This window comes from Seriola aureovittata, chromosome 21, assembly GCF_021018895.1.
Source record: "Seriola aureovittata isolate HTS-2021-v1 ecotype China chromosome 21, ASM2101889v1, whole genome shotgun sequence".
NCBI lineage: Eukaryota > Metazoa > Chordata > Actinopteri > Carangiformes > Carangidae > Seriola > Seriola aureovittata.
In genome coordinates, this window is record NC_079384.1 from 10803640 (window position 1) to 10826618 (window position 22979).

Consider the following 22979-nt stretch of genomic DNA (forward strand, 5'->3'; position numbering starts at 1 on the left):
ACATGGAAAAACTGGACAGTGGCGGAATATGAGTAATAATCTTGCCGTTTATAGCAGGATATATTTACCAAGTGTGTGTCCATGTGCAAAAAATTCAGATCACGATTACTTACAAACACTAGATGCCCCCCACAAAAAGCCAGCACCTATACAGTTCTTTTGAGTCTTCAAGTTAATTACAGCTGTGTCGCTAGGCAACCCTGCACATCCCATGTGAAGATGAATTTGAACCTTTCCCACACAAATTGCAGCTCAATTATGCTGCAATTTATGCAGGAAGGAGAAAGAAATGGACAAAATGCTACATTTTACAGAATTGTGGATGAAGAACTCTGTCCAACACACACTGTGGGGTTTGCAGAGAGCTGGAGGTGAGTGAACTCTGAAAGAACAAGGTAATGTACAGTCTGATAACATATGATGTACTGATCTCTGCTCTGTAACATGGATGAATTAGATTATAGAATAATGCTCCATTAGTTGTGCCACATGGTGCAAATTTCACATTTGCTCACTAATTTCCGCCTGTCTTCCCTTACACCTGTCACACTGACAGTCCCAATTCCAACAAGAAATAGTTTTGACTATAGTCGGCCCAACAATGGTGTTGCTTTGGGTACTGAATCTATAGTAGGTATCGGTCTGATGGCGATTTTGATGGTGCTGTTACATGCTGTCAACTGTTTCATTTCTGGTAAGTGTAATGTGGACTCAAAAGCAAGGCTCAACAACCAACCCTGTCTCCTCGAAATTACATTTTTATAATACTAATTTGCTTTCCCAATTATGTTTTGTGGCGAAATAATAAAATATTTCTAATGGAGTCCCATGCTTCAATGCTTTTTAATATTTAACCTATACCACGACCTTTCCCTAACCTTGACCGAGTGCTGTGAGAGACAGGGTTGCAACAGCAGAGCAAGTCAGCTTAAAAGAGGTTAAGTTTGTCCAGAACCACAGCGGGGGTGAACAATAGGCAATCAGTCAGTGGAGGCAAAAAAAAGAGAAAAAATCCTAAAACGGAGAAGCCAAGCAAAACCCCAAAGAAGGCAGGAATCATAAAGTAGGATGGCAGAAAAAGAAGCAGGGTTCTACAGCTATGGGCTATGGTAGCGAAATACATGATCTGACAGAAGAACTACTATTTGTGGTCAGGTCAGGTAGTACAGAACATGTTAGAGCTGAAGTGATTACAAGTAGATTGAGCAAAAATTTAATAAATATATTATTTTATATCTATAATTTTATTATTTAATATGTTAATAATTGATTAATCATTTCAGTTATTTTGCAAGGAAACGTGCCAAAGCATTCTCTGGTTGCACCTTCTCCAATATGAGCATTTTCCTCTTTTGTGCTAGGTGCTAACAGACTGAAAAACTTTGGGTTTGGGAGTGTTGGTCACACAAAAATAAATAATTTGAAGACGATGAATCACACACTGTAACACTTGTAACACACACTTTAACATTTTCTGACATTTTACAGATAAATTAATTCTTTGAGAAAATAAATCAGCAGAATAACTGATAATGAAATTAATCTGTAGTTGCAGCTCTGCTAGACATACACTGAGTCAATACTGTGTCGATAGCTGTTGTTGATGGGGACATATAAGCATATCAAGCAATGTATAAATTAGAAAATGGTTTATAAATTTACTAAATAACCAATTTATAAACCATTATAAAGTATGCCTTGTAAGAATGTGGTTAATTAAAAGCTTTTCTTAGTTGTATGAGGATGCTTCTCTCTGTAGTGTGTGTAAAATAAAGATGACAAAGATCTCTTTATGAAGAAAGCTCAAAGAGAAGCATGACTCACCTGGAAAGCTCAATGAAGTATAACTACATATACGCAGAGACACACAGGTGCATTCAACACATTAACATTCACAAACACACAGTATGCCCCCCAGAACAACACACACATACACATTCACTATACACACTGTATATATGTATACCATATAGATACAACTGTGTCAGCATACATAATCCCACAGCATGAGTGTGTGTCATACCTCGATGACAAGGTCATTTGCAAATGTTCCACTCATATAATGCAGTGATTCACTCTGTTAGGTAAGTGAGTGGGAGCCGTTAAGAGGGTGCATATTTTTAGTCTCTACATTTCCCTTGGACTCAGCTCGTACTGGGAACATGGGGCAACGACACTGCATATATGCATATAGTTGTACGTCAGATGAAGGCAGTGACATATACTTTTATAGACCATGTAGACTAATCTGTGAGTTGAATAAACCATGAAATAATAAAACTAGAACAAGTCTGCAGTGAAATTGTGACCTTGACAACCCAAATAAGGCAATAAATGTGTTTATATGATGCAAAAAAAAAGTAATTAAATGGTTCATATGATGGAAAAGACTTATGTTCAGAATTTCTATTTTGCTTCGATTACTGGCAAAAATATTTCTGCATTTGTCGTTCTAGCTACTGCATGTATGGTCTACATGAATTTATTAGACAACATGCAGTAGATGATAAAACTGAAGTGATGATGGGATGTAGCTTCTGGATAATTACAGTTCAGTCAGGTGTTTAACGAGGATTATAGCAAAAATAATAAATATAGCAACAATTAAAGCAGTAAATTTATTTTATTTAAACTAGAAAAGAGTATATTAAGAGGCTGTCATCAATGTTTTCCTACACTACATAAATCTGCTGCCACACAATTTCATTTATCATGTGATTCTGACTCAGACTCAAAGCCAGATTATTTAGCAAAACATAGTAAATATGCATTAAAATTAAATTTAAAAAGGTTCACTCTCTCATTTAATGTCTGTACTAGTCTGGCATCCATTTTGTACACACCTCTCAACATTGACCAGATAACACACACACACACACAGACACACACACACACACAGACACACACACACACACACACACACACACACACACACACACACAACACACACACACACACACACGACTGTTCCAGTTTTTTGGACCTCCTGCTGTACCACTGGTCCCTTACAGTTGCAAACGCACCCCCAAGCTACAGATCATATTTCTTTGGTACTTTTCAGTCCTCACTTTGGGTGATGGACAGAGACATTTGAGCTCCATTTCTTGGAGTCCCCAAGTCTTGGTGTTTGTCTTCAAAATCACCAAAGATTGAATCCACAACCTCAAAACTTCAGAGCCATCCTCCAACTCCTTGAGCCACTTGGTCAAGCACTTCAGCACTGTGTGTGTGTCTTGGAGCATGTGAGTCTTTGGCTGTTGGACAAAATGCACTGAGCCAAATAAGGATCAAACCCATGTCCTCAAAACCTCAAAGCGACAAGCACTCCTTTAACACCCTGCACTACTTATAAGACATGACCAGTGTTTGTTAGAGCCTCTGGGTGTTTTGGTGTTGGACAACAAACTTCAGTACAGCACCTGAGCTATTTGACCAGACAAGCTGAGCTTCATTTCTTGAAGCTTTTGACTCCTTTTGCCACTAGACTTCAAAATTCAACGAGGATCACAATGATCAAACTGCAAAACCATCCTCAAATATGCTGAACTTTTCAATTAGGGACTGTTTCATTCTATTTCATAGAGGAAAGGAAAAGTTGGGGAAACCTTTGGCAGGTCATGGCAGCCAAGTGGAAAGGCACTGGAGTAACAAGACCATTCACAACGTTTTTGAGGTTGTGGGTTTGATCCTGTGGCAACTTGTTCTACTTTGATGTCCAGCACCCAGAGGAAAGACTAAAAGACTATATCAAATACAGGGAGCATTGATGTAGTGACAGCTCATGGAGTAAGAGACAGTTTGGTGCCTTTAGGGTTATGGGTTTGATCCCTGTGAGGTGTCTGTAGTCAAATATGTCAGAGAGTTAGAGGTCAATTCTGGAGGTTTGAAGTTTTGGGTTCAAACCTCAAGAACTTTTAAGTCGCTAAACACAAAGGCTGTAGGAAATAGGAGTCATTCTGACCAAATAGCTAATGGTGTTAGATGCCTGCTTGGAAGGTCTATGGTTGTGAGTTCAATCCTCACAAAGCTCTGTGAATTCCTCCAACATGTAAAGTGAAGACTAAAAAGTGAGCTGAGAGAAGCTGTCAGTTTGAAGGGAATTGGTACCTGGAGCATCAAATCCAATCTCACCACAGAGGGTGGGTGGGGTGGGGGAGGGCAGCCTTGCCCCACCACTGCTGATGCAGGAGTGGGCCTCCTAAATGTCCTGTGATATCTGACAGGTCCACTGTTGATGAGTGTGTAACGATGGCATGGACCGGTGTCGGATAGATATGCAAGCACAAACGCGCATGCAAACACATGCACACACACAAACACCACTCTCTGTAGCAAGAGATTAAGTCCAATGTTAAACAAAGAGGCAGAGCTGGTTTCCGACATGCCAGCTCTTTAATTAGACCACTGGTATCTGAGGACACAGATACCCCTACACACAGACATGCACACACCACACATGCACACACACACGGTAGCTCTCAGAAAAGCTATAGAACATCATTAAGAACAATAAGTAAATAAACTATGTTGTACAAGCTAATTTTGAACACGCACACACAAACTCTAACGCTAATAATGCTGCTGTTGCTAATTATTTGTAATCCAAATTATTTATCTGTCTAGTGTTTGTCACAGTGAGATGTTGCCACAGGCAGATAGGAAGTGGAGCAGCCAATCAGCTGTCACCTTCTCTGATGTGTTGTGAGGCTCCACAGACCAGACAGCCTCTTTGGGTAAGTGGCCTGCTATACAGTATTTGCTAACACAGGCTACTCAAACAATCCAACAGGCTTGCTGAACATTACATCCATTCGTCACTATTGATAAATTAATTATGCAATGACTGACAACTGCTGTCTGCTCCTACTCGTTTTTGTTTAATCTTTTCTTTCTTCTCGATCTCTACTCTTAAAACGTATAACTCTGATATTCACTGTGTGCTTACTCATATTATTTAGGAACTTCCACTTTCTACTTAGACACAATCTTAGTGTTACTGGGTAGGCTGTTGCTGCCCTCTTGGATTAGCTCCTAGCCTATCAATTTAACTTTTAGTAACACACAGCTACTGCTATCTTGCCAACTGTGTTTCAATAGTGCGTTCCAGCTGCATTCATGTTGTTGCTTCTGTATTTGTGTTGTGGCTTTTGCATTACGTTGACCCACCTGGGCCACCGTAACCGTTAACATTTACAGCATTTCAAACAAAAGTAATGTCTGACACCTACAGCTGAAAACTATTTTCTTTAATTATCGAATGGTTAAGTTTTAGAGATTCTGATTTATGATAAATGACAAGATATGATATTTTTCGATTATTTGACAAAAAACAAAATCCTCATATTTGAAAAACCAGGAAATAAAATATGGCAAAAATGATTAATCAATTATGAACATAGTTGCTGATTAATTTTCTCTCAACTAATTGATTAATTGAATGATTGCTGCAGCACCACTACAGTTTGGAATTAACAGTTTTAAAAAGTTGCTCTGTAAAAATACCACTGTGATTCAATGAAAAAAAAAATAGATACCACCATTTCTGTCACCAGGGAACTAAAATCTAAAGCATCCATTGTTGCAGGATAAGCAACTGCACTCAGTAGAGCAATAGCATAAGCAGTACAGACAAAATAATCTTGAACAAGGGAATTGTTGTTGTTTTCCTAACACCAGCTAGAGGTTATAAGACGAATCTCTTAAGGCCATTCTGGGACATCAAAATTCTCAGCCACCCAGTCTCAATATTTGCTTATTGCTGGTTACAGTCACAAGGGGATTTTGCATTGAGTCAAACGCCAACAACAGACAAATACACTCACACCCTAAATTCAGAGTAGTTTCTGATTCATTTAACCTGAATGTACAGGCCACAGTGCCACCAGTCAATCAAAGACACACACATCTACTGTACCTAGACAGACCATCAAGCACTGACCCCCCTGTGGTCAGTCCCATCACTGTGAACAGCTACAGTACGTTATGGTGAAGTCATACTCCTCTATGTCTATCTCTTTGATCTCTTTGACAGGCCTCCATACAATGTAGATGAGGCAGCTGTCGTTCTGTCTATGAACAGTTGTGTGTGATGTCTTTGTGCCAGCAGTGACCGTGCAAAAAGTGTATGTCAACATTTTACAAAAGAACAGTGGGTGGTAGGACATGTCCCTCCTTGACCTTTGCCTTGACCTTGACCTTGACCTTGACCTTGGAGAAGCATCTGCCTGCTGAAGCCTCATCTAAAAAGGTAAGACCCTGCTCTTAGCAGGGGAATAAAGATTGGTCAAAATAAGAGGAGTTTCTGAGTGGCAACTTGTGTGTGAGTAAGATAGCTATGGCTTCATGGCAATGCTGCACACTGTAGTGTAAAGTTTAGGAACCTGTTGTTAGTTATTGATGTGTATTTAATACAGTGTAAAATTTTGTTTTTTTAAAAAAAAAAAAATCAGATTACAATCCCATAGATTCTTTACAATGGTAGACTGCAATTAGCAGAATCAATCATAATTACAATCAAACAATAATCAACTAAGGCTGCAACTATTAGTCAATTGATTGATAAGGCAATTGACAGATAATTAAGCTACAACAATTTTTTATGATTAATTGTTTTAGTCAGATGTGAGGATTTGATGCTTTTTTTGTCATATGGCAGTAAACTGAATATCTGGATTTTGGACTGTTGCTCAGACAAAATATGACATTTTAAGTTGTCAGCTTGGTGTTTGGTAAATTAAGAAAATTATTTTCTGGCATTGTGTATACAAAACAATCAATTAATTGAAAAACGGACCGGCAGATAAATCAACAATGAAAATAATCTTCAGTTGCAGCTACAATCATTAAATCCACACAATTATTTTAACATAATACAGCACTTTACAAAATGGCATCTATTCAATCATTGTAATGTTACCCCTGTTTTCTTAAATGTCATTACTTTATGAAACTAGAAGCAATCAAAATATATCTGAACATAGGTCACATTTTGGCACAAATTGTTTCATAATCGGAGAAACCCAGTTGCCATGCTCATTTAAAATAAATCCCCGTCCTTGCACTTAATCTCCTTTCAGCAAAAACCTTGACACATTCACACTCACGATAGTATTGTGCTCCACATAAACACTGCTGAGGTAAGCCACAGTCAGGACTGACAAAATGTAATCTCCTTCACCCAGGTGGAGTCACTGAAACTGAGGGCCAGAGGGACGGACTGAATTTCCTGTCATAAGGAGGCAGAAAAACACACACACCAGAATTTGCCCTGGACAACTTTATCTGTATCAGAGAACTTCTATTTTTCATCATGGTGTTGTTACCACACCATGCTAATGCATTTTATAGCTCATATATTACAAAACATCATACACTATATCACTCTTCACCATTTTTTATGGCCTGAAAATCAAGAGATTTGAAACTTGCGAGTATTTCATCACAGTGTCAATTATTGTCGGTTTATATTTTTGTCAAAGCTTCATCATCATTACATGGTAATGTAGTTGTAGGTGCAGTTGTATTTATAACTTCCAGACCAATATGACACAACTTTGACAACAATAAAAGCAGACATGATGTTCACTGTGTTTCAAGTTTCAAATATTGGTTATTTTGACACCATAATTGAATATAAATCAATTAATGGAAGCTAGTGGCTTTATGCAAATAAGGAAGTGCCTTGGTGGCCTAAGGGTTTACAGGTAATGAAAATGAACTGTTATTGTATACCCCCAGTTTGAGTTGTGCTGGGGATCTTTATTTCATGCCATTCCCTTATGTCTCTCTCCCCCCACTTCCTGTCTCCTCTCTACTGTTGACTATTACAAAAATGGATTAAAATTCCCCCAAATTCTTTCTGGGCAAGTAATGCATGTTCAAATGCTTAAACAGTGGTATGGCCCTTTATTGAAATGCAGAGTTATTACTTAGGAGGTATTATTTCATTGCATTTCATATTCATTCAGTCTCTATTTTTTACCCAGTGACAGGACATGAAGGATAAAAGAGTGGACTAAAACCCTTGGTAAGCATTCAGCTCAGGGATAAAAAAAAAAGAAGAAGAAAGAAGCAGAGGACATGGGATGAAGCCAAGGATGAAGAATGTTGCAAGAGGAGAGGATGTTAGAAAAACCTAAATGGGACAGAGGTGCTCAATCAAACTCGGTGATTTCTTTATAGTCTATACGTAAACTAAAGGCAGTAGGTAGACTGACCGATACACAACATAGACAGAAGATGATAAAGTAAACTATGAGCAAAAATCAGGGTAGGACAAATGGGAAAACTGGGACGTTGGGGGGAACTAAGGAAGGACAGTTTTTTTTTTTTTCTGGAGGGAGAGACTGCACTCCAACCAAGGGCAACAGCAATTGTGGGCATCTGTCATCGGCCATCTGGGAGAGCCCTAAGGCTGCTGTGGGGACCAAAGCAAATGTGACCTGAGCACGAATGACTGTAGTGTACTGGAATCAGTGTATATAGTCAAATGCAAGAGGAAAAAAGCAATAATCATACAGCATTCAAACCAAGACTTTGTATTTACACCTGGTGAATCAAACAATTCATTCGGTATTTTCCTCAAAATACAATTTAATGTAATGTGGTCAGGTTAGGAATAGTTTGAGATTTAGGGAAATATGCTTATTTGCTCAATATCATTCTCACGTCTGGTAAATACCAGGTTACAGTCGGTTAGATTAGCTTTGCACAAAGGCTGGAAACAGAGGGAAGCAACTAGCCTGCCTTTCCCCAAATGTTGTAAAACTCACAAAGGTGATCTGTCGAATTTGGTCCTCAAAAACTGGTTTATTTAGCAAATGATTAATTATTAAACTTTAGAAGTGCTTGTAAGTGTATTTCACCTAACATACTGTATGTCAGCATATGCTTTAAACTGACTGATTATGGCTTGTTTCAGAGATCTTATAAACAGGTTGAGGGACATACAAATATGGCGAGAATGCTGATTACAATGAGATGGATTAGTTGGAACAACTGTGCTGTTTCTCTGACAGGGAGATGTGGGCTGTTGAAGGGATCGGCCTGCAGTCAGCTGTAATCCTCCTCTTCCTTCCTTCCACGCTCAAAACAAGACTTGACCCAAATTCTCTTTAATAGTTTTAGATACATTCAACAAATGGGAGCTTATTGCAAGAATTATCATGGCTAAATGATGCCAACAAAATGTGTGAATCCATGCAGCATGTGGTATATGTTGGTGAAAATCAAGCTATTATATTTCCTTCTCTACTTTAAGATGGTTTTTATGTTAGATTTTGCTCTAACCCATAGGTCCTCTGTGATTGTTCATATTTAAATTATATACACATATGTTGAAGGTGAAATTCAAAGCCTAGAAACTTCAATGTGAGTTATTCTTCGTCATATTTGGTTTATTTGCTCAGCCTTGGGGCCAAGAACATTTGTTTTACTAACTGTTCTGTGTGAGTGTAGCTGACTCACTTACCAAATTAGTACAAATCTCTAATGTTTCTGTTCAAGTTACTTCCTCTGTAGTCAGTTCAACCTCTTAAGAGTTATCTAATTAGCTCAGTGTCTATTGTCTGTGACCAGTTCAGTTAGTTTTCTCTGCCCATCCTGGCAGTATTGTATTTTTTATCTTTGATTCCTATACAGAGAGAGCTACATGATGTTTTTGAAGTCTGAAATTAAGAGCGTGGCAAGTTCTCTACACTTGGATCTTGTTAAGTTTTAAAGGGACAGGGTTTTCTTGACGAAAGAAAAGGAGAGGTAGGCAGGAAACTGCACATTGCAAGCTCACCAAAATTTGATGAGGAAACATTTTGACCTTCAAGGCATGTTAACTAACAGCAGGTTGTATATATATATAGACAAACCAGACAGTCCAGTGTTCTGGTGGAGCTATTCCTTACATCTGACAGACTTTTAATAGTGAGTAACTATCTTCTGGGGCTGCGTGAAAACAGTTTCAAGTGATATTTCTGGAGAGGTCATTATTTAAAGCTCTACCTGCTGTCTGTCTAAACAACTTTATCTCCTACAAATTTATCTCATTAAATAATTGTTCCACCTTTTACTTAGATTTCCAATTTACAGCTGCTGCAAATGCCAGCTTGCCACATCAAACTGTCAAGGTAGTGGGTTGTTGGGTCCATTATTGCATTTCTTTTTATAAATTCTGAAAACAACCTTGGATACAAACTTGGCATAGAAAATAACCCCTGCAGCTATTTGAAGAATATGAACAAGAGACTATTCAACTCTCCTGGCACAAACACATGTGTGTGAACACATCTTTACATTTACAAAAGGACCTTAAGGGCGAGCATGGTAAAGCTACTTTCTGCCTGTTTTCCCTTTGAGCTTCGTGCTCCTGATAGCTCTCAGATCAGTAACTGCATGGCACTGATAGTGCAGGCTGAAGCAAGGACTCGTGACGTCTCAATCACAAAGACATGCACCTTATCTCAGTCTGTTTCTCCATTTTTTTTTTTTTTTTTTTTTTTTTAAATCTTTGGCAGCAAGTTACATTCCCACTGTTTTAAGAACTTCAGCAAAATGCTAAATATGTTTATGCTAAATGATGGCATGCCAGGCAGAAAATCCTTCCATCTGGAGGGGAAACGTATGCTTTCCATGTGGAGTGATAGCAGGAGGTGGGAGGAGGGAAACATGGAGGCAGGGATGACTAATGCGGATGACTAAGAGATGTGTTCAGGGTGCTTTTCCATGTCATTTGTCTAGGCCATGTCTAGCCCATCAGTTGATAAATATATATTGTGCGGAGATGTTGGTGAGACCCCTGTGTTGCTATTGTATTTTTCATTTCCATTTTTTTTCCATTTTTCATATGGGTGCCATAGAGTGAGCAAAGCATGAACAACAGGAGATACTTAAAATATATGATTGTTCACAACATAGCTGGTGAGTGTTTTTCTCCCAGCGATGCCCAAAATGCAGGAATATAAATCCTACTGCACAAAAGCCATAGCAACCACATTAGGGTTGCGACTGACGAGTATTTTCATTAAAAGATTAATCTACTGATTAATCAATCAATAAAATATCAATATAGAACAATTTGGTCTATAAAATGTAAAAAAAAAAAAAAAAAAAAAAAAAAGCAAGAAAAAAAAAAAGCCAATTTTCCTAAAATCCAAGGTGGTCTTTCCAAATGTCTTGTTTTGTCCAACAGTCCAGAGGTAAAACATTAAATTTTAAATGAGATAAAACAGACAAAAGCAGCACATCCTCATATTGAACAAAGCTTGCCCAAAGGAATGTTTCAGATTTTTACTTTAATTATTTAAATGATTACTCCATAATCAAAATAGTAGCCAATTAATTTTCTGTTGATTAATGAAACAATTAATCATCCAATTGTTGCAGCTCACATCAACACATAACAACAAGCTGATCAGTTTATTAGTTCAACAATCCCTTCATAACAGATAATCAAACAACCAAGTGAAATACTCAATTTAAAGCTGAGACTTGGCACTTGTTCGTTGAGCTGAAGCTCAGAGCCTGAAGAACAAATGTACCAACGTAAATCGTTAACTTCACTGGGTTTCACCAAACATACTATATATAGATAACATACACACACCTACCACACACACATGCTCTGACTGGCTATTTAAGCAAGTGACAAAGTAATGTAACTGTAAATCTTACAATATGGTCACCTCATAGTATGATTCTCCATACTGAAACTGGCACCTGTGGTTCATAGAGAAGAACTGTTGCTTATCATCTCATCTATTATTGCAAAAGTTATATGTCTTGATTAACTTCCAAAAAGTAAAAATAAAACAATACACGGTCACTTTGCAAATCAAACCTGCAGCAGTAGACAACAGAAATAATACTAGGCCACTGCTTCCGATGTCTAAGTTTGGTTATGCAATAAAAGTTGTATGGTTTAGTATGTTGATTCTTGGCTACCTGCATTAGTAATTACCCAAACAAACTTAAATTACTTTTCACTGCAGTGAGAATCGCTGAGGTATCTAATCACATGGTAAAGAAATTCAATGGTGTTTTATTTCAGGAGCAAATCATCTCATCGTTGACAGATGACTGCTGATACGATCACTGCTCTTTCTCGCTCCATTTCCCCTAATCATCCATCCTGCGAGTTCTTATCTGTGCTGACTCCTATTGGAAACCTAACAGGCTAAATTGGATTGACTTTTAATTAGCTGTACTCCCCAGGTAAAATGGGTTTAATTGCCTGAATTATCTTGCTGGCTCCTTATGGTGGTAGGGCAAGAAGAAGCACCTGGATAGCTTTTCTGACAAATAAACCAGTCAGTTAAATCAGTTAGAATCAAAATCATATCTGCCTCTAGAAGAAAAGATTTTTTCTGTTTTATCCAAATAATACTGACATTATGATGTTTAATTGTAGATGAAGTAAGTAATTTGAGCACAAGGTGATTATAGGACCAACTGGCTAAAACTGCTACTGATTAATAAATACACCAACTACACATGACACAGTTAATCATCAACTAGTGAGTGAAGTTGATGTTAACAATCACTATGGGTATCACCTTTAAAACTACTGTCTTGAGAAACTTGGCCATGAGCCCATGTCTCAGTGAAATGAAGAGGTAATTATTTACAACATTATTGAATTGATCTTATTGGCAATAATTACATATAATCACACAAAACAATTCTTTGGTGCTCTGTGAATAATATACAGTGGGTTTTAGAGCTTAAACAAAAAAACAAAAAAACAGCGGCCTGCATCTGGAAACAACATTAATGAAAACCAAAACAGCAAAGCTTCAAGCTGTAAAATGAAGACAGTAAACTGAAAAATGTTAAAACATTCTGTAGAGCTGAAGGGAGGGAAGAATAAAACAGACATAGGACTAAGTGTGACCAAATGTAAAAAAGGAATTCATGAGAACAATTCTCCAGTCTCTACATACATGCAGAAATATAAAAATTAATTCAACGTGCTGTAGTCCAGTTGTAATTTCATATTATTAAAGAAGCCAGAGTAGCACAGTGTTATCTCTCCCCTGAGTGAAAAGCTCCATAGCAAATCGCACAGTAGCAGAAAAACATTTCTTGATGTTGCTTTGTTAATTCATATTATACTCAAAGCATGTCCTCTCACACACAGAGGCAGCAAGAAGATGGAAAATATCAGCAACATTTATTATCAAGCTTTGTTAACAAATGAGACCCTTGTGTCACTGTGAGCTAAAATTGAAAATGTTGACAAAGATTCTGCAAGTCATTTTAGTCAGATGACCCATGATCATAACTTATTAGTGGACAGAACAGTCCAAGGGCTTCACCATCAGTACCCTGTGATTCAGCTGTGATTGAAACAGACGGCATTATACAAGCAGCAGAGCCATGCTATAATGGCTGCATCAATTAACAACCATTTAATTTGGCCTGCTTGACTGGTTTTTGTGTTCAGCAGTAATGGCCATTTGAGAGAATACAACACACCATTTAATGGAAGAACAAAGCAAAATTATTACAGAATAAGAGGCTGCACGACAAATCGGGTGAAAAGTAATGTTATGTGATGTAAAAAACAGGGAGGATGGCAATGGTTTGCACCTTTCCTTTGCAAAAAAAAAAAAAAAAAAGGTTTCCAATTTTGTCAACTGTACTGTGTGACTGAATCTAGTTTAACTGTAGGGCATAAGGACTATTTTTTTTCACTATGTCTGAAGGAAATTAAATACATTTTCTCATTAACACCATTAGCCTGCAGTATTTATCTATATATAGATAAATGAGGTTGTCCTGATATGTATGTCAATATAAAGGATAACTGTACCAACTGTATCAAAACTTCAGCATAATTAGTTGTTTCTAAAACAAACAGTAACAACAATGCTGTTTTGTAGGATGGTGTCTGCCAGCTCTCTAGTAACCATCCCACTTTACACTGCAGCAACACACACACGCATGCACGCACGCACGCACACACACACGCACACACACACACACACACACACACACACACACACACACACACACACACACACACACACACAGATTGTTCCCTCTGGACATGATGGCACATGGAATATGCAATAGGTGGGAAATATTCAACAGGAGAAAACTCATCTGCATGAACACACTGTCAAGGTGCCCCCTCCTTACTTCTGTAGGAGGGGGCACTCACTCTGGTGAAGCAGATCATAGATGTAGACAGACAGTATGAGAAGAATCAAGATTCTCCTCAGTTCACATTGCAGCATCCAGCAGGTGTATTCTGTGCACTCACTACACACCTTTTTATACACAGTTATCTTGTAGTTGTAGCATTTTGGATACAATAACTTAATCAGATGCTTTGCAGTATGAAGGTGAAATATTTTGTGGATACTTGGTGTGCCATCAGCCAAAAACTAACTTTAGTGGAGCGGAGCACTGACCTCCAGGACTAGCAAAGTAACCAACCAACCAACACACACTGCAACACGTTATAAAACTTCAACAAATCTGGTCGAGTGACTGCAGGTAACATTGAGTTTCACTGGTACTAAAATTACAGCATAGCTACCTCCCAGTTATTTTTCATATTAGATTAAGAGCATGAAAAATAGTGCCTCCCTTTTGTATTCACCAAATTAAAATTTGGTTTTGAATTACGAATCAATTCGGAATTGAATCATGACACAGAATTGAATCATGAGATTCACCACAATTCTCAGCTCGAAAAAGCAAGGGATTTGGTAAAAATGTTGAAAGTAAAATGTTGATGTAAACTGTTAAATTTGAAAACAATATTAGTAGTAACAATTTAAATCACATTTAAATCAGTAGAGTTTTACTGTAAAGCCTTAAGCTTCCAGGATTTCTCTCAGGAAATTGTTTAGCAGGGTTACTCTTACAGAAAAATGGAGTGGAACCATATAAGAATGCTGTTTCTGAGGAATTCTGTTCACGTCCATTATAAAGGACATTTTCTTTGCGGGAATGACAGATCCATGCATCCTAACAACTGCACACACAGGTGTACGTACTTGCACAAACAACACACACACACACACACAGGTATGTGGGTGTACACATCTATATGCACCACACACATACACACACAAAGAGAAACATTTTTGCACTGCTGCCTGCTGTGTTGAATCTGTACCTGCAATCCAGTCACAGAGGAACGGAGAGGTAATGGACCGCACAAAAATTCAACTTCCCACACAGCCCATAAGGTGTCGGTCCATTTCTCTGTCCATATGACAAGGACTCAAAGAGGAAGTGTGCATTAGTGCTGCTGTGTTACATACAACATGCTTTTTTGCAGATGAAGGATTCTGCATGGGCATGAAGATATAAAATCAACAAAAACGTTTCTTTCTAATGTATGTTTGTGTTCATAAATGCAGCTAAGTGTGATACATGCTGCTTAATTCACCAGCCAACAGCATTTTGGAAAAATTGTGGTAGCTGCATGTGACTGGCATTTGACAGGCAACTTCATGTTTGCTTTCCCAAACGGAGGGGAGACAGAGAAATCAAGGACTCTCTGTGCTATGCATATAGTGTATATTTTAGCACCTTGTGCGTTGATATTACATGACATAATGACAGGAGGCCCTTTTTTTTGATATATATATATATATACACACACACACACACACACACACACACAAGAGCTTGCTTGTGTGAGGGAGAGGAAAGAATGGGATTTTTTGTGTTAAATTTGTACTTTGCAAGGATCCCTGCATTTCAGTATATTTTTCCTTACAGCCAATATTAATGTTGTTTTATCTCCAGGTAGATTCTAAATCCTTCACACAAGCCCAACATCTTACACAAATGTTTTTCCCAACAGGGACGCTGACGATCCAACCTCAGGGAAGATGATTCATACTGTCAGTGTAATGATATATGAGCTGAGAAAATTACTTACTGTAGGTGTAACTAAACATTTGACTATGTATTATAGACAGGCAGCCTGTCTCTCTTCAGTTTTCATTTTATTATAGCCTCGTATTGACCAGCTTGTGTTGTCTCATTACATGTCTTCTATTGATCTTTTTTGTGGGCATTTTGACATTTTCATGGTACCTTGAAGGATTGTTTTTCCACCCTGGGCTCCAGCTGACAGCAGTGTGTTGGGAGGGGGGATCAGGAGAGAGTCGGGGAGAAGGCTTTGCCCTGTCTTCACCTCTAAGCAGCCAAATAAAGATCACAGTTATCAGTCCAGAGGCAGGTTTAAGCTGCCACTGTGTGAAGGAGACTGTCATCTGACTTGTAATGACACAGCCCGAGAGCCATTACATCTTTGATGGGAGACTTAAGCAGAAATCCATTTCAGTGTGTCTAGGGAGAGGCAAGCGCAGAGGAAGGTGGAGGGGTGTGGGGTGTTTGGGAAGAGCAATCTGAGAGCAGTCTGTTGTGATAAGGTGTACACTGCACATGCAATTTACCGGTGGAAGCTTCCAGTGAGGGTGACCGTGATTTATAATTTCACCCAGTCCATTTCAAATCATTATTGATGATAAATGCACAGAAAGAAAACAGAAGTGTTTTGTCTAAACATTTCTCATCTTAAATCGTCATTTTCTCATCTTAATCGTCATTTTCTCCTGCTACTGTCGGCAGAGAGAATGTGTGTTAACAACACAGGCAGGGGGTGCAACGATAAAATCCTGTGCAGAAAATGGCTGCTGTGGCGAACTGTGGTGAACACATGACCACAGTCTTTCTTTTGCCCACATTTTACATCACTCTTCTTTGTATATACAGAATGAAATGAAAAGGACTGTCCAACAGACTCACAAAATTAATCTGCGGCTATTTGTGTAACTGATAAAAATGCCAAACATTTTATGGCTTCTCCAAAATATGAGAATTTTCTGCTTTTACATGACTTTATATTAAATATGTTTGGGTTTTAGATTGTTGGTCTGAGATTTAAAAAAAATTGAAGACATCCAAGGCTCTGCAAAACTGCAATAGTGATTTTCACAATTTTCTACAGTTCTATGGATGAAATGATTAATTGAGAAAACATCCCTACTGTTCAAAAGCAAATGCATAATGTAGGTACGACAATCCATATCTTTCAGGTTAAAACTTGATTCAGAATTTAACCAAATAACCATATAATCAAGTTACAAGTACATTAGGTCTGAAAACAACATTACATTAAATGATTTTTAATGAAGATGTTAAATTAGTGAAATGAAACCTGTGAAACAAAAGACTGCGGTTTCAATGGTGGGAGGAGCTTAGCAGGCCAATGCTATTGGTGGACACTGATTTAAGACCTGTGGTCCTAGATGCCACAGAGCAGGTGGTACACTCCATCTGCACCTTTAAGAGGCTGAGAAATAACCCTGCTATCAGCCATATGTGTAGAAAAGCAATTTACTGCAAAAGAGGTAAACATCTCAAATATGCTGAAGTATTTCTGATGCCCTAGTGTTCTTCTGACATCGTCCTGAATGTAGCCCATCCTCGGGGAAATCCGACAGTCACACAGCTGAACACTGAAAAATACCCTCATAAAGTATCTTAAGTAGGACTGACCATGTTTTAATGTTATATATATTTTCTGAAAGGCGCTAGCTGCTTCAAACTAACGGTATTGTGAAAAAGAGAAAAAGTGGAGGAAAAAATCAGCAATTGATTACAAAATGATTCTATTTTTAAGCCTCATTTGTATTGAATTATATGATTTTATCTCTGAAGCAGCTCTCAAGCAACACTTGATGTGTGATTGTGTAAACAATGTGATTTTATTCAGTGCTAATAACCTGTGACCTTCATATAGTCTCCTCTCTAATTTTAATTTTTCATTATTCAGGAAGTAAAAATACGGTTATTGCAGACACAAAATAAAGAGGCTATGTTTGATGATTAAACTTGACAGTCTACTCTTAGTATTGTATAACTTTAGTAAAAAGTGTTTTAATTTTGAGCATTCAGTTAGATGATCATTTCAAGCCTTGTATAATATCCCTACCACATTATTTCTACAGTGACATTTCACTTAACAAATTAACACTTGACATCTCTTTTATAAAAAATTATATCATTGCAATGTTGGAAAATATTTCAAATTATATACATAGGATACAAGGATGTTTCTCTGTGACTACGTGCAGCCCAAATAATGAGATTACCACACCATCTTATTTTTTTACATGTTACACCTACAATAATATATTTCTGTTATAGCCATGTGGTTTCAGCTGATTTTCTGATTTCTTTGCATTTCATCTTGCCAATTGTCCAGAGGCTCTTCAAATAAAGAGGTGTGCCAGTTGACTGTCCATTAGTCCAGGAGCCATTAGTCAATCCTGAATATTTCCAGTAAATTAATCATTTGACACATTAGGGATGCCACACCCTGTCGCAGCTGAATAGTATTTGGAGGTACCAACAAGATATCCCTATTTTAGGATAACACAACTTAATTATTAGTCATTTACCACCCTGACTGACTGTCCCCCTGTAAAAAACAGGCCCATCAGTTATCTGTGCAAGCATCTGTAGTAATTATGATGGGAGCAAGCGAGGTCAGGTCGTGTTGAAAAAAGAGCAACGAAGTCCATGTTAGGAGGAAGATCAGCATAACACAATACTTTCAATTAGACCATTGTAAGTTTCCAGTGTGAAATGCTTTTAACCATGACAGTTCTCCAACCTTAACTGTGAGTTTATTATTGTAACCATGACGATGAAGGTCTGGTACGGCTACCGTTTGTACGCTCGTATGAGTCGCATCCGAGGATACGAACAGGCGATGTATGGTCGTTTAAGTTGGAGGAATTGTTGTACCCTCACATAAAAACACAGAATGATGAGTCTTGTAGAAAAATCTTTGATAGGTCATGCCGTTGACAAAAAGCAATATTCCTCATGTCAACAAAAAAAAAATGTTTTGTGGTTGATTGTTCAATCCTTGGTGGACTTTATCAGCAGGAGCCACAAGTCCATTGACAGTGAAGGGCTGGAGCTCAAGCTGCTCCCATCCCAATCTCGTTCCACATGATTATTCTCAATTTCACAGCTGATGGTTTTTACTGAGACAGACGGCAGCAGCCAAATGCCAAAGTACAGAGGAGAGCACCCTGAGGAGGGAGAGAAAGTTAGAGAGGGAGAGAAAAGATAAGCTGGTCACTCAACTTCATCACCAATGTTTGGGATAGAAGTAATCTGCGAATGTGACCTATTGCCAGATGCAGAGGGATGTGGGGCACTGCTCGATCTTGGGTCTGACAATACAAGCCAAAGTGAAGCTGAAGAAATGAGGGAAAACGATATATTACGATACGATGAGGTGCTGGCCCTGCAGGTAGATATCAAAGAAATGAAGGCAAAGCAGCACACTCATAACTCTGATGCAGTTGTAATTTTAATTCTGCAGACCAACATTACCATTTATCATACTTAGACCTAAAACGTCTGAACTCAAACCACCTTCTTTAATGATGAACACTGTAGGTTATAATGAGTTGGTCCTACATACACTGTCCTCCAGCTGTAAATGTTCATTAAATCTGCAGCTATTTACTTCCGCTTGAGTAATGTTTGCTATAAACTACAGTGCCCAGTTGTTTAGGGAAATTATTTAGGCTTTCTTTAAAACTGTGTTATATATTCATGACCTGGTTTACTTCCTCAGTAGCAATGACAGCCACGGACAGGCTGGAGAAGTCAGACTACTGAGAGACAGGGGATTAGATGTCTGTCTGTATGTGCAGTGATTTTATCACCACGATGGTGTCACAACCATACAACATACATTCGCAAAACTTTACAGGTGTGTTATTGGGATAAAAATAAAGGCCAAGTTCGAAGATGGGCGTGGTCTGACCAAAACTGTCAAAACTGCCTCTGTGGTAGTTCCTGATGTGTTTCCAGGACCACATACACAGACTCACAAGATGAAAACAATACCATCCCCGCTGTCACAGCTGGTAAATATTGCCAAACTCATCCCTCCAGACCCTAGTGTGGGCTAAATGCAAAATGCACTAAAAATCATGTTTCTCAAAACTTTCTGAACCCAGACCCTACACCAGCCCAAGGAAGGAATTGAACATTTGCTGACCTGGAGCCTGTTGCACCATAGTTACAATATGCAAAGTGCAATCTGCAATATGAGTAATTTCACTCATTTCGACATAATTCACTTATCAGAACAAACTGCATACTTGCGAACAATGGATGAGCGTGCAAGAGCCCTGTACTACTGGTATATCTACAATTCACAAGCGTCAATCATTTGTGAAACTCTGACAACTTTTGTTATCTGCATGTGAAAGTTATGAGCTAACAGACCTCTCAGGTCATTTAGAAATGGGATGAGATGAAACTGACATTTTTATGCTCCTAGTCACTGAAATTGCTTTTTTGACGACTTGAGAAATGCTATTTAAAAAGCAGCAATTATGTTTTGCCTTGAACTTGAATAACTAAACTAACTATAACTTGACTTGACCTGAGCATTTCCACTGCATTATTGCTTCTTAATAAAAGTATTCATATCAGCGCATATTGGAGAATATATGTGCCGATACCAATATATGTGTGATGGGCCAATATCGTATCGATAAATCGGTCAGGCAAGTATTTACTCTTTTGTATGCCTGTTGTGGTCAGTCTTTTTCCTTAACATTTTTAATGTAACAGTGAGTATCTTGTGCATGATATATAAACAGTAAGCTTTGCCTTTCATTAGTAAGCTAGTTTTGTTAATTTGAGTCACTGCCTGGAGAGTGTGAGTCCAGCTGTGTACACACCTAAGAGCCCAACAGAATCACACAAGGTACTATAAAAATCTACAAACTCTACCAGCCTCACACTGGAGGAGTGCTAGTGAAAATTACAGCTGCACTCTGGGGAGTGGGCAGTAGGAGGTGCAGGATTTGATGAATCAAGGACCTTTTGTTCACACTGAAAATGACTGCTTGCATGCAGTTGGAAAGAACATCTCTTCGGCAGTGCAGCGGTGTTTGGCAGGCAGGCAAGCGTCATTTGGAGCCATTTAGGTTTGAAGCTGACGCAGAGGGGGACAGAAGAGTGCAAGGTCATTTAAAGAGGATGCAGAAGATGATGATGTGGCCAGTTCTGGGTGTTTAAGTGGGTCTACTCTGCCTGAAGTGAGTAGCAGCTGAGCACGCCGTGGCAACACTGACAATAATGACAGTGTGAGACACACATCTATAGAAGGCTATAGGTAGATACACAGACTCAACAGTGCAGTTCTGACACATAGGGTGTGTTAAATACTGTATATTGGGGCATGTGGGTGAATATGCTTGTGTATATTTGTACAGTCATACAGAAAATATCTTACTGACTGACACACTTAAGCATCTGCAGACATGCAAAAGCACACACATTCAGGGCTATAGTGTAAAACTGTCCATAGGAACACAAACAGGCAGTCACACCCTGACTGGGACTCTTATAGGCAGAGCTAACAGATCCTTAAAGTCCAGGGTTTAAAAAATTACTCCATTCATTTACCCAGATATCCAACTTTACACCTTTGACCTCAATTAACAGGACCGCAGCTGTCGGAAATTGCTTCATAAGAAATATATCTTTAGCAGCCAGTGAATGATGATGGACACAGTTGATGTTTTTGCATGTAAAACACTTCGTAATAGTGATTTCACAACCCATATTACGACCCAAGTCTTAACAATTTCAAATAGTAGACAATAATTGTTATTCAACCTTTTAAAATACACCTTGGACTTTGTGGCACTACTTTAGGTGTGTCTTGGTCCGTAGCTGACTCAATCGCCACACAACCTTGACAAACTGTACATTGTTTGAAAGCTCCTACTCTCTTAAGATCCCCATATCACTGCAACAGCTGGTCACAGAATTGAGTCAAACATGTCTCTGTGGCTCCAAAGTGTTTTCCACCAAAAAGGTCCTAGGTCCTATAGGCCTTATATTTTTATATTCCCTTTTTTTTATGCCAAAAATAAGAAAAAAAAAGGCGAGGCAAAAAAAAAAAAAAAAAAGCCTTACATTGCTAGCATGTTTGTTCCTCTTTAACTTTGATACAGACTTTTTTGGTTGTAAAATGTAAAGAATTAGCTTTCTAAGGAGACCAGGGTTATGGCTGTAAACAAAAGGGTTGAAGAACAGTAGCCTTTTTATTTTGGGTACATTATTTTTCGCCTTGTGTACATAAATAGGGGTGTCTGTTTGTTAGGGGATTAAAAACTGAAAAGGGCAAAATGTGTGCATCCTGGCAAGTTCTTTCAAGAAATATAACCACACGTAACCACATGTTACTCATACAAAAAAAAGTAGCTACAGCTGTATCACAACACAAGTCGGCTATAGGTTAATAACAGAAAAGTACAGGCACTGTTGTCCTTACAGAAATGATGGAGTGATTTCTCGTCAGTGCACAAATATGGCTAATATTTGCTGGGTTGTCACAGCTTAAGCCGAAACAACTGCATTTTACCTTAATGAAAAAGAGACACATTGTGGAAACATTTAGTCGACAGACAAGAGGAGCCCACCTGTGTCTAAAATTACACACAAACAGCTTAGACGGGTTGAAATTAAAAACATTCCTACCTATGCAAGACGCTTTTACGGCTCCTCCGTTGTTGCTGTCCATTTCCAGTTGCCACTGATTACAGCGCGAGCTCAGCTGCAGGCGTTTTGGTCCCGCGAGCGAGTCAGGAAGATAAGCCACGCGGGTAATGCGTGCGCGCTGTGCCACTGCCGCCTGCGCGACAGAGATGCCAAATCACTGCGCGCGAGAGTGAGAGAGAGGAAAAAGGACGAAATGAAATCTGCCGGTGTTAGAGAATAGAGCCGAAGCTGCACGACATGAAAGTGTTTGAAATGTTAAAAAAAAAAAAAAAAAAGACTCATCACTAACTTTTTAAGCCACACAAAGATTGTCTGTAACCTGTTTGGCTGCAGTTAAGTCACAGCAATGATGTGAATAGAAATAAGGCAAATGCAGCATTTCCAGCAAGTCCATTTCTATTCCTTATATT

General features: G+C 38.5%; 1 protein-coding gene across 1 annotated transcript in view; it reads right to left on the reverse strand.

Moving 5' to 3' along the window:
• LOC130161943 (zinc finger protein 385C-like) overlaps positions 1-22690 on the reverse strand; it is a 72903-nt gene extending 50213 nt beyond the window's left edge. Inside the window, exon 1 of the mRNA XM_056365343.1 lies at positions 22549-22690. Coding sequence (XP_056221318.1) covers positions 22549-22591 — 43 coding nt within the window. The 5' untranslated portion in view covers positions 22592-22690. The remainder of the gene's footprint in view (positions 1-22548) is intronic.
• Between the last annotated feature and the right edge of the window lie 289 nt (positions 22691-22979).